Source organism: Danio rerio, chromosome 17 (assembly GCF_049306965.1).
Source record: "Danio rerio strain Tuebingen ecotype United States chromosome 17, GRCz12tu, whole genome shotgun sequence".
NCBI classification, from domain to species: Eukaryota; Metazoa; Chordata; class Actinopteri; order Cypriniformes; family Danionidae; genus Danio; species Danio rerio.
The window spans coordinates 24375497-24388071 of record NC_133192.1 but is presented as its reverse complement, the minus strand read 5'-3'; the positions used below and the strand labels follow the sequence as shown (position 1 = coordinate 24388071).

The 12575-nt window shown below is 44.9% G+C and overlaps 1 protein-coding gene across 7 annotated transcripts in view; it reads right to left on the bottom strand.

Moving 5' to 3' along the window:
- Positions 1–12575, bottom strand: part of ltbp1 (latent transforming growth factor beta binding protein 1) — a 161940-nt gene that overhangs the window by 54149 nt on the left and 95216 nt on the right. For all 7 annotated transcript variants that reach the window (XM_017351811.4, XM_017351812.4, XM_017351813.4 and 4 more), the window contains 2 exons: positions 11756–11815; positions 880–1002 (listed from right to left, as the gene is read on the bottom strand). In XM_017351811.4, the coding sequence (XP_017207300.2) occupies positions 880–1002; positions 11756–11815 (183 nt within the window). The remainder of the gene's footprint in view (positions 1–879; positions 1003–11755; positions 11816–12575) is intronic.

Here is a 12575-nt window from a genome sequence, read left to right as displayed (position 1 = left end):
GGAATAAGAGTATCACTCCTAACCATATCGGCCAAGAAAAGAGAAACTTTTCATTTTTCATTTGTCTCAAGGTGCGTCCCAAATCTCATACTTATATACTATTCTAAGCCATTTTGATGTATAGTTAGTGTAAGTAGTGCGTTCACACTGAAAACTCTAAAAATAATAAGTGCACTTTAATTACCCGGATGATGCACTTTTTCAACAGTTAAAACTAAGTGTGGAATGTTGGACACTTCAAGCACTCAACGGCGGCTGCTTTTCTCATGTAGCAGAAGAGGTGGGGCTATCGGGCGCTCATGTTGGATTACATTATTTTTCTTTGGGTTGTGAGAGTGGTTATACTGCTTCCTGGTGGTGAATGTGGTTATACTCATGGGAGGTATTGTTTGGTAGTTTGTTCATTAATTTCACTAATTTGGCAACCGTTAAACGTCATCAGGGAAACAGTTTGAATTTCCGCTTAATAAAAAAATTTTAATGTTCCATTTGGGATCAGCTTAAGTAGACAATGTAACTACAGAAGACTCAAGCATTGACTATCGAAACTCTTTGGTCATTTTTGAGTGAGATGCTAATGGTCTAATCCAATTCAATTACCTATGCTAAGCCAAGGTAAAAATGCTACCGCCAGACCAGAGGATTGTCAGAATGTATTAAAAATGGTAAAACTCAACTCTAGAGTTGTTATAAAATGTTTTCTAAAAAGGTTCCTTTAAGCATGTAAGCATGGAGAACACAGGAGCATGCTAAAGTAATCAGACTTCCAATAAAAGAGAAGAGAAGAGAAGAGAAGAGAAGAGAAGAGAAGAGAAGAGAAGAGAAGAGAAGAGAAGAGAAGAGAAGAGAAGAGAAGAGAAGAGAAGAGGAGAGACTTACGGAAGCAGGACGTCAGTGATGGATCAGGCACAAAGCCTGGGTTGCAGATACACCTATAGCTGCCCACAGTGTTGATGCAGTTTCCATTTGGACAAACACCTTGAAGCTGACATTCATCAATGTCTGAGGGTGAAAATAAATATCAGGGACTCATTTTCATATTTCTTGGTTCCATAATCACTCTGACCTTCATCAACTGTCTAAAAAAAAAAATCAGTCTTTTACACCCCACAGACGAAAGAAAGATTCATTTTAGTATTTGCTATTCAGCAATGTATCTATTTAAAGTAAATTCTGACCTGTAATTAGTAAAACGATCATACAGTACAAAATTTGATTGAAAAATGATTAAAAACTTACAAATGGGTAAGTGGTTTAAAGGATTGTGCACAAACAGTCTAGTTTATGATGTAACAATTGTTAAATTGAATTACAATTTAGTAAGCATTTTCTGTAAATCATGGCATTACTCTTGATGCCTGAAAAAGTTTAATCTCTGACTCCCTATGCAGTTCTGGCAATCAAGTAAATGTATTTCTTTAAAGCATGTAACTCAAAAACAAAACAAACAAACAAAAAAATGGAATAAATAACAATAAAAAAAATATGAAAAATATATACATGTATGTCCACAGCAGGCATGGATATTTGTTTTGTCCTTTAGTCATGCAATTTAAAGCCATATGATGTGATTCACCTTTTTAGACAGAATGTTCACACATCGACAAAAACACACACACATTATCTCTCCAAGAGGCCACTGAGTGCGAGTTAAGGGTGTGGGCAGTCATCATTCCCAGCCACTTCAAGTAGGCCAGAGATCCAACACATTTCCATAATGCAATGCTAATATGTTCATGCTGACAATGACGCTGAGCGAGGGCACACACTCAATCACTCAAACATCCAAACATCTGCAACAGAACACACACTGGCCCAGAGGAGCTGTCAGTTAAAGCAATGACATCATAATGTCCTCATTTTAAAAATAAACCTATTTTCTATACACAGTGCACCATTGACTGTATGGTGATAGATTACTAAAGAAATATGGTCATCTTTATTTTAATGGTAACTTTTTAATTACATGAATATACAGGAATATTTTATTACGAGACAGAATTGTAACACTTTACTTGAATGGGATGTTCATAAGTGATGAAACCTTTATAATGTGAATGAGATTTTATATATGCTTATAATGACTGTCATTAATTCAATCAGTTATAATGCAAAGATGACATTCATAGATCAGTTAATGGATCTCTCTGTTAAAATGTTGATGATCTGAATCAGGTGTATTTAGTAAAAAGACATACAAAATATGCAGGATGAGGAGGGCCTGAGGATCAGACTTGAGAACCATTGAAGTAAATGGTGAGAAAATTTGGATTTGTTTGGTAAACTCCCCCTATATAATCTATTTAAAATGTGATTATTACTATTGTATCTTTTTGATCCAAAAATTGCTTGTCCCACCCGTCAATGTCATTTAAAGAGCTGTGAACTTTTATAGTGTAAATGCCTTTGAAAATACATGCACGATTCTTAATCTAACCCTGAAATTATATTTGCGAAATATCTTTTAGTCATTAAAAACTGTACATGGAGTGATTAAAATAAATTGTAACAAGTAAAAGTAAACTATAATGAACAAAATTTAAGGCACAGGCTGAATTACTCTCAACAACAACATGACTAACGGCAGCAAAAAGGATCTGGGAGCATCAGAGCCTCACAAAACAGCCAAACCACAGGAGAGCCGTCTAGATACACCGTAAAAGCTCTAGCCTGACGTAAGAATGCGTCAGAGGTTTAGTTGGACCCTCAGGCCATGTTATCAGGACAGTGATTAAGCTCAACCTTAACGGCACTCGAAGCACCAAACAAGTGCTGTAAACTTGCCTCAGAGAAAAGCACATGCTGAAATATTCATTACCAGATGAAGGTAAAGTGAGCCTCCAAGTGCTTCCAGGCCTGTTTATTAAATCTAAGACACATTTTAACCATCAAAGGTATCTTGGGTACGTTCATAATACCTGTGTTATGCTGTGAAGAAATTACGGGAGTACTACAAATTAACTACTAAAAATAAACGGCACCAGAAATGTAGTGATCCTAAAAAGGTGGCAATAGCAAAATCACATGATCAGCTTTTGTTGAAAGTATATTAAAAATGATTTTGCAGTTTTAATGAGTAATGCCTGATATGGAAATTATAATAACCTTATTTGCTTACTGCAGAATAAATTACTCAATATTTAGCAGTTCTTTTTTTTTTTCAAGCAAGTCATATTTTATCTTAATTATCTGTACTCGTTACAGTAAAATATGTCTCAGTGTTGCCTGGTATTGCACCATATTGACCAGATTGCTGCTTTCAGATGCCTGCGGCCAGGCTCTTAGCAAAGCCTGCTTCACTTTTAGCTGCGGTTCAGCTCTGGTTTGGCAAACTGAGGCAGCCAGTGGTGTTTCTAATAGCAGATGTGTTTGACTGAGGGTGTGTGGAGAAACAGAGATGGAGAGACAAACGGTTATCTACGGCTGCACCCTTGATTAACATTCTTTTAAAAACAAAATCATTTGGCAAGAAATTAATACTTTTATACAGCAAATATGCATGAAACTGGTCAACAACGACAGTAGAGTCATTTATAAATGTTAAGTGCTTTTATTTTGACCTTTATATATATTTATTTTTCAAAGTTATCATTAGAGATGATTTCTGAGCACCAGATAACCATATTATAATGATTTCTAAAAGGTAAATAACTGTGTAAGGAATAATTAAAACATTTATACAGCAAAGACAGATGAAAATGATCAAAAACGACAGTAGAGTCATTTATAAATGTTATAAAGTGCTTTTACTTGGACCTTTATATGTATTTTTATATTATAATTAGAGATGATTTCTGAGCACCAGATAAGCATATTATAATGATTTCTAAAATGGAAACAACATTTAAAGAAATAATAAAACTTTTATATGACAAAGACACATAAAAATTATTTTTAAAATAGAGTTCAGTCATTTATAAATGTTATAAAGCGCTTTTATTTTGACCTTTGTATGTATTTATTTTTTTCATTATAACTAGAGATGATTTCTGAGCACCAGATAAGTATATTATAAAGATTTCTAAATGAGAAATAACAGTTTAAGGACTATTTAAAACATGATCAAAAATGACAGTGGAGTCATTTATAAAGAGTTTAAAGTGTTTTATGTAGGCCTTTACAGTATATGTATTATTATTTTTTTTTTATAATTAGAGATTATTTTTGAGCACCAGATAAGCATATATTGATTTCTAAAAGGGAAATAATGAGGAATAAAGGAAATAATAACAGGGATTAAAAAAAAACTAATTTGCCAAAACAGAAATAAATAACATTTAAAAATATTAACTTTTTTGATTAAATAAATTCCGTCTTGAAAGAAAAAGAAATAATAAATTTTAAAAACCTTTTAAAACATCTCATAAACTTTTGAACAGAGATTTCTAAGCACATTCATTCATTCATTCATTCATTTTCTTTTCGGCTTAGTCCCTTAGTCTGGGATCGCCACAGTGGAATGAACCACCATCTTAACCAATATATGTTTTACGCAGCGGATTCAATTCCAGCTGCAACCCAATTCAAAACACAATCATGAGAAAGTTTACATAACAATGATGTAATAAAAATGCAAATGTTTGTGCACACCATTGATAAATTAATACCCTTTCACATGGATCCAGGAAAATAACTAAAGGTGCTGTATTACAACAAACAGGCCAGTAGTTGGCAATGCCACTTCATACAGAACGTTCGAGGTTACTAAAGTAACCCTTCGTTCCCCGAGGAGGGGAACGGAAGCACTATAAGTGGATTTGATTGTAAAATCCACGCATTGGGAGGTTCGGTTCAGAAGCTACTCGTCTGAAAGAGTATTGAACGGGCCAATTAAGAATGAATTGGCAGCGCAAGCCTGCGCAGGTGAGCGGCATAAGCAATCAACTGAGTATATAAGCTCACCTGGCGCAGCAGACGCTATCCTTTTTAAGCTGAAGAGACTTTCAACAGCTAAGGGACAGTCATTATGGCGACGGAGTATAGTGCTTCCGTTCCCCTCCTCGGGGAACGAAGGGTTACTTTAGTAACCTCGAACGTTCCCCTTCGGGGGGAACTTCAGCACTATAAGTGGATTTGATTGTAAAATCCACGCATTGGGAGCCCATTGAAAGCGCCATCATGACTGCACCTTACCAACACCCCCGATGAGGAGATAGTCAAGCAAGCGTGACGCACCCACATCATGGGGGGCGCGGTCCTCCAACGTGTCCCTGGCCCTAATTTATCCTACTTCAACAGAAGTTTTACGGATTTATATATATTTTTTGGGAAGTCGTGAGCATCTAGATAATTCTAGGAAAATACGACAGTACGTTGGGAAGCGTGCAATCCCGATAGGGAGGACGCTGCGGAGGCCATCCGTTACCCAAGGGGGGATAGATGGCAGAATTTACATATGGACTAGCCCTAAAAAGGGGGAGTACGCATAGCAAAAGAGTGGTTAGCGGGGAGGGAAGACACGGGTCCGCCCAGGGGGGGGGGACTTAACCGTGGCTGAATAAGCATATGGGATCGCCTAGTGGGGACCACGCATAGCAGGCACCTTTACCCAAAACGCGGGCTGACCAGCGGGCAGACCTACAACGTAGTGGGCCAGCAAGTGACTCCTCCGCTGAGTCAGTGCTGGGGGCCACGGAGGAATCTGCAGGGCTCACCTGACGGGGAACTTTACTGACAGATAAAAAGGCGCACGTATCTCCGTGTTAGGGAAAATGGCGCAGCAAGCGTGTTTCAACACCCTACCGAATTGTTTCCTCAATCACCAAGGGTTACCTAATACCCTTGAGGAAACCGGCTCCACTCGCAGATTGTAAAACCTTGCAATGTGTTGGGTGTCACCCAGCCCGCAGCTCTACAGATGTCTGTTAGAGGGGCGCCGCGTGCGCGCGCTCGAGAGGATGCGAAGCTCCGAGTGGAGTGCGCACGCGCTCTCGGGGGACGCGGCTCATCTCGGCTCTGATAGTGAAAGAAAGGCATCCACAATCTAGTGGGAACTTATTTCGGTACGGCACTTCCCTGCTGCCGACCGCTATAACAGACGAAGAGCTGCTCAGATGATCTAAACTCTGAGTGCGGTCCGGATAATACGCAAAACGCGAACTGGACAATAAATAAGGGCTGGGTCTGCCTCCTCCGAGGGCAGCGCTTGCAGGCTCACTACCTCGTATTAAAACGGAGTGGTAGGAACCTTGGGCACATATCGCGGGCGGGGTCTCATACGTGAGAGAAGCCAGCCCAATTACAGGCACGAGTCACTGACCGAAAAATGCCTCCGGGTCCCCGACCCTCTAATCGATATCAACGCGACCAGCAGAGCTGTCTTCAGGGACAGAAATACTGAGTCGAGGATCGAAGGGATCTGACGCGGCTTGTGTAGCGAGGGCGAGATCCTAAGAGGGCATGAGAGGGGGCGGGGTGGATTAATTCGCTTAACGCCCCTGAGGAACCGGATGATGAGGTTATGCGTTCCCACGGTGCTGCCAGCCACCGCGTTATGAGAGCGGAGATGGCAGCCACGTAACCTTGAGTGTGGAGGGCGACAGCCTGCTCTCCAACTTCTCTCGGCGTAAAGAAAGCACAACGCTGATCTGGCAAATTACGGGGGTCTTCTCAGCGAGAGACACACCATTCAGTGAATAGACTTCACGTCAGGGCATAGGCGCGCTCGGGGAGGGGGCTCTAGCCCGAGTGACGGTATTAGCCACCGCAATCGGAGGTTACCTAAGTCTTCCTCGCGTCTAAAAATCTCTTCAAAGATCGGCGAGGGTGCCAGGTGGTGCCCTGTCCCTGAGAGAGTAGGTGCTCTCTCGAAGGGACTGCCAGGGGAGGGCTATCGCGAGGGAGAGCTCTGACATCCAGGTCCGGTTGAGCCAGAGGGGCGCAACCAGCAACCTGTTCCTCGTCCTCCCTGACCATGCACAGTAACTGCGCGAGCAGGCTCACTGGGGGAAACGCGTATTGCGCGTGCCCCGAGGCCAGCTGTAAGCCAGTGCATCCGTGCCGAGAGCACTCGGTCAGGGAAAGAACAACTGGCAATGAGCGATCTCGGGGGAAGCAACAGATCGATCTGGGCTTCCCCGAATCGCGCCCATATCAGCTGAACAGACTCGGGGTGGAGTCTCCATTCTCCAGGACGCAAGGCTGCCGTGAGAGCGCATCGGCTGCACGGTTGAGCTTGCCTGAATATGAATGGCGTGCAGCGATTTCAGCCGCGGATGACTCCAGAGGAGCAGACGGCGGGCGAGCTGAGACATGCGGCGAGAGCGCATACCCCCTATACGGCTGATATACGCCACCGCCGCCGTACTGTCCGTCCTGACCAGCACGTGTTGCCGCTCCAACACCGGGAAAAAAACGGTGGAGAGCGGGGAACACTGCCAACAGCTCCAGGCGATATGCCAATGCAACTGGGTACCTTTCCACAGGTCCGCAGCCGCATGCCCGCAACGCACAGCCCCCCAGCCCGTGTTGGAAGCGTCTGCTGAAACGACAACAAGACTGGACGCCTGTTCTAGAGACACCCAGGCCTGTAGGAACGAGGGGTCGCTCCAAGGGCTGAGGGCGCGGCGACACAGCGCAGTAACAGAGACTCGGTGTGCGCGCGCGTGCCATGCGCGTCTGGGGACTCGATCGTGAAGCCAGTGCTGAAGTGGTCTCATATAGAATAATCCGAGCGGCATGAAGCGGCTGCGGATGCCATATGCCCCAGGAGCCTCTGAAATTGTTTCAGTGGGACCACTATTTTACTGTCGAGCTCTCTCAGACAGTACAGCATCAGCTGAGCGCGCTCTCCGGAGAGGCGCGCTGCCATGGTGACCGAGTCCAGCTCCAGCCCGAGAGAAGAGATCCTCTGCACGGGGGCGAGTTTGCTCTTTTCTCGGTTGACCTGAAACCCCCACAGGTGGAAGTGCCAGAGCACTTTGTCTCTGTGCATAATCAACTCTGTGCATAATCAAAAGAGAGGGCAATTCAGCCAGTCGTAAAGAAATTGAGTATGCAGATGCCCGCGAGCCGAAGGGGCGCTGAGGCACCCTCCGCGGGCTTGGTGAGGACCCGCGGAGACAGAGAGAGCCCGAAGGGGAGGGCTTTGTATTGCCAAGCTCGACCTTCAAACGCAAACCGCAGAAACTGTCGGTGGCGAGGAAGAGTGGATACATGGAAATACGCGTCCATCAGGTCTAATGCTGCAGACCAACCCAGAGGACGAACGCACCGGAGGATGCGCTTCTGCGTGAGCATTTTGAACGGCAGCTTGTGCAGGCAGCGGCTCAAAACGCGCAGATCTAGGATTGGCCGTGACCCACCGCTCTTTTTGGGCACGATGAAGCGTGGGCTGTAAAACCCGCTCTCCATCTCGGCTGGAGGGAGCGGCTCGATTGCATCCTTCGCCAGGAGGACAGCAATCTCCTCTCGCAAGACAGGGGCGGACAGGGGGCTGACCCTGGTGAATACACACCCGTGACTTGGGGGGCCGTTTCGCGAACTGAATCGCATAGCCGAGTCTGATTGTGCGTATGAGCCACCGCGAAGAGCTGGCCCGCGCTAACCAGGCAGGCAGAGCTCTCGCTAATGGACTCATCGCTACAATCGCTGACGTACCAGCAGTGGGGCAGCGCGGAGTGGGTGTGCTGATCCGGGAAGCTCGCGGGTCCCACGGAAAAGCTGGAGGTGAGATATTTGCTCTCACTCCAAACCCGAGCTCCGGAGGGGAGGCTCGAGGGGTGGGAGAAAGGAGACCGTCCTCCCAGCGCTCGTGAGCCACTGGCGAAACGCACCGAATCTGCAAGCTAGAAAGCATAGCGTCCCAGACTGGCAGATTTCGGGCTGTCACATCTGGGGAAATGAAAAGTGCCCTTTCATAATGTTTTCATGGCAGTAAAAAGTGCCGTTGGAAATGGGGCCCCGCCCTCCAGCGGGGAAAGAGCAAGTTCCCTCTTCTCCAGATGGCCTGTCCCAGGGGCGCTTCGCGGTCCGTTGCCGGACTTAGCGGCGTTCTGGGCAGGGGGGCTGCCTGCTTCCGAGGTGCCCGACGCGCTCGCTTCGCCTTAGGCGTGTGCGGGGGCGGAGCAGCTCTCGTAGGCGGGCGCCTTCGGCGAGGAGCAGGTATGAATGGCACGGCGGGCGGAGCGGGCTACGGACCGCCGATAAGACATCACCCACCAACTGCTCTCTCACCGCCTTGAATTCCTGGGTGAATTCACAGACAGTGTCGCCGAACCTGGCTGGGGATATGGGGAAGTCAAGAAAGCGGACTTTGTCGACTTTGCGCATATCAGCCAGGGGTGGCGCTCCTGGACCACTAATGTGGACATCGTCCTCCCCAACGCACACGCAGCGGACTCAGTAGTCCGAAGAGCTAAGTCGGCGGCGGTGCGAAGCTCGTAAGCCTGGGTTGGACCCACCCTCGTGCAGCTCGGCCAGCGCCTGCGCTTGGTAGCGCTGGTAGGTGGCTATCGCATGCAAGGCGGAAGCAGCCTGGCCCGCAGCTATGTAAGCTCTAGCTCCGAGGGAGGTAGATAACTTACAGGCTTTGGATGGGAGACGAGGCGGACCCCGCCAAGAAGAGGCGCCGCGCGGATTTACCGCCATCGCGCACTCAACCTGAGGAATCGCCACATACCCCCTGGCTGTTTCACCGTCAAGAGTGGTTAGGGTGGAGGAACACGCAGCACGAGCAGAAAAAAGTGCTTTACAAGACCGCGTGAGCCTACTGTGCACCTCCGGGAAGAAGGGAACGCCCCTCTAGTCGGTCCGGCCGCGGAGCTGGGGGATAAACCATCTCCAACCCACGGCCGAAGCAGCCCGGGAAAGCACGGCTAACATGTCCGTTTCAGGATCCGTAGTGACAGCGCTCACCAGCCCGAAGGGGGCGAGCGGGTCTGGATCATCATCGGACAATGAAAGCCCACCCTCCGATGCCGCGGTGGACATCTGGTCTCCGGTGTCATCGGGCGTAAGGGCTACCATCTGTTAGACGGATCGCTTCCCCCGCCCGAAGCTTGGATGGAGCGCTTAGAGGAGCGGGAGGTCCGCGGGCCCGTGGGCGACGGATTATCTCTCGCTGAAACCCTCAGATCTGCCCGAGTGCCAGCTGCAGAGCAGGGGACAACTGGGGTGGTTCACCCTTTTGCAAAGGCTAACCGCGATCTTGCGCAACAGTCATGGCATCGCAATGACGACATGAACTGCCCGCGAGCAGCGCATTAACATGCTGGACCCCCAGACATGTAACACAGTGCCCGCGCCCATCATCCGAGGACAGGAAACCACCGCATCCAGAAACGCACAGTCGGAGCGCCGTCCTGATAAGGACGTGCTGCACGACTGTGTTGCTCTTTCTGTGAAGTTTGCAACTTTATACGCACCACTCTGGAGGACCGGACCCAAAGAACGCCAGGCAAGGGAGAACCCAGCTCGACCGTCTGCCACTGCGTGTACACACTCTGGACCGGGAGAATTCTCTCGTTCGCTCAGAATCGCTGGTCACAGCAGGAGGAACCCTCATCGACTCGATCAGAAAGTCTCTGAAGCGAAAAGGATAGCGTCTGCTGCGCCAGGTGAGCTTATATACTCAGTTGATTGCTTATGCCGCTCACCTGCGCAGGCTTGCGCTGCCAATTCATTCTTAATTGGCCCGTTCAATACTCTTTCAGACGAGTAGCTTCTGAACCGAACCTCCCAATGCGTGGATTTTACAATCAAATCCACTTATAGTGCTGAAGTTCCCCCCGAAGGGGAACCACAATGTATCTGTGCACATAGGATTCTGTAATCCAATGATCATTTGATCTATTGTTGTTTTGGTTGTAAAGAACTTGCAAAATTCCATTTACATAGGCGTGATGATACTATGTTCTTAAGTTTGCATTTTCAGACCTCCAAACGGTGGTGGTCCTTTTATTGGTGTTTTATTTTTGAGAAAATATATTTTATAAGATAAAAACTGATTTTTTAACATTTATTTATTTATTTATTTATTTATTTATTTATTTATTTATGTGTATTATTATTATTATTTATAATTTTTTTAAACAATTTTTTCATACTAGAAAAAAATTGGTGGAAACAATTTTCATATTGCAAGTAATTAAAAAAATAATAATTACAGCAATAACAAAAATTTAAGCAATATTTTTTGCTTGTTTCCACTGCACACCGCTCATCTCACATCAATCAGTATAACTCAAAAATATGAATTATTCAGATCTTAAAATGAAGTTCTTATTGCCAAAGTATACAATAACAATACATGGCATTGTGAGTGTTGTTTATTCATTCATTTATTTATTTGTCTTTGGTTTTCAGTCTGAGCAAAAGCCCTTACATCTTTCTCGCTGCTGGCCCTGAAATGCTGATTCTCTCACTATTACACCCAGCTTCAACACAGATTAGAAAGATCTAGCAAAGATGCCACCTGTCTCTCCTCCTGTCTGTCTTCTTAACAGTGAAACAGTCATATGTGAAAGATCTGGGACCTGCTTTTGAAATGGCAATTAAATAAGAAGCACAGTACATGGTGTATGCTGCCAGCTGTGACATACAGAGGCCAGTGCAGGGGCAAAATGTATTACAGTATATTGGATGTGTAACTGGCAGACTCTAGCATCTTATCAAAAGCATCACAATCAACTCACAATTACACAAAAATGCTAAATTTTGTACTACAAACAAACACACATGCCCACTGCGAGAACAGAAATACAATAAAATCACATGAATGCAAGCAATGAAGTAGCAAGCAGAAACATGTTCTTACCGATACAGCGAGTGCCATTCAGTCTTTTATAGCCTTGAGGACATTCAATCAAAGGAATCGCTTTGGAGGAAAGAGAGAGAAAGAGGAGGAAGACAAAAATAACAGCACATTTAGATACAGCTCAACATTCTCAAAAACATTCTCTTCTAGCATATTCATGAAAAACATCTGTATAGTTAAAACACATTAAATTAAAGTACTGATCAAGGTGCTAACATTTCAAACTAAAATTCTTGTAAACTGCAAAATCAGCAGTCTTAACAGGACACTTGATCCTAAAGACTACAGGATAGTCAAGGCCTTGTAAGAGATGCTATAGTGAAAACCCATCCATAAACTTTGCCTGTTAGCTGAAAAATCTAATAAGTAGGCAACAAAGACTGATTGAAAAGTCTATAATGTGAAAATGTAAATTAATAAGAAGGGGAAAATTAAATGTTTACCTTTATTATGAACTACTTTATTTTTTTAGTTTAGAATTATTATTCTTGTTTTCCTTTACAACGTAAATTGATGTAAATTGTAACTTGTGGAATTATATTTTGCCTTCTTAAATTTTGGAAATATTGTTATGATTGTGAAATCCCCAATCAGGGGCCGGATATTCTGAGTTATTATTTATATATTTTATATATTATTTAATTTATTTAATTTTGTTTTATTTGGTATGTTATTTTAGCCTGATCTCACGAGAAAACGTAAGTATTTTACGTTTTGCCAGTTTAGTGGCTAATTCGTACAAGTTCGTGCGAGTTCAGTCGTACGAAATGGTACGATTTTAAAAAGGAGGCGTGGCACCTGACCCCACCCCTAACCCCAA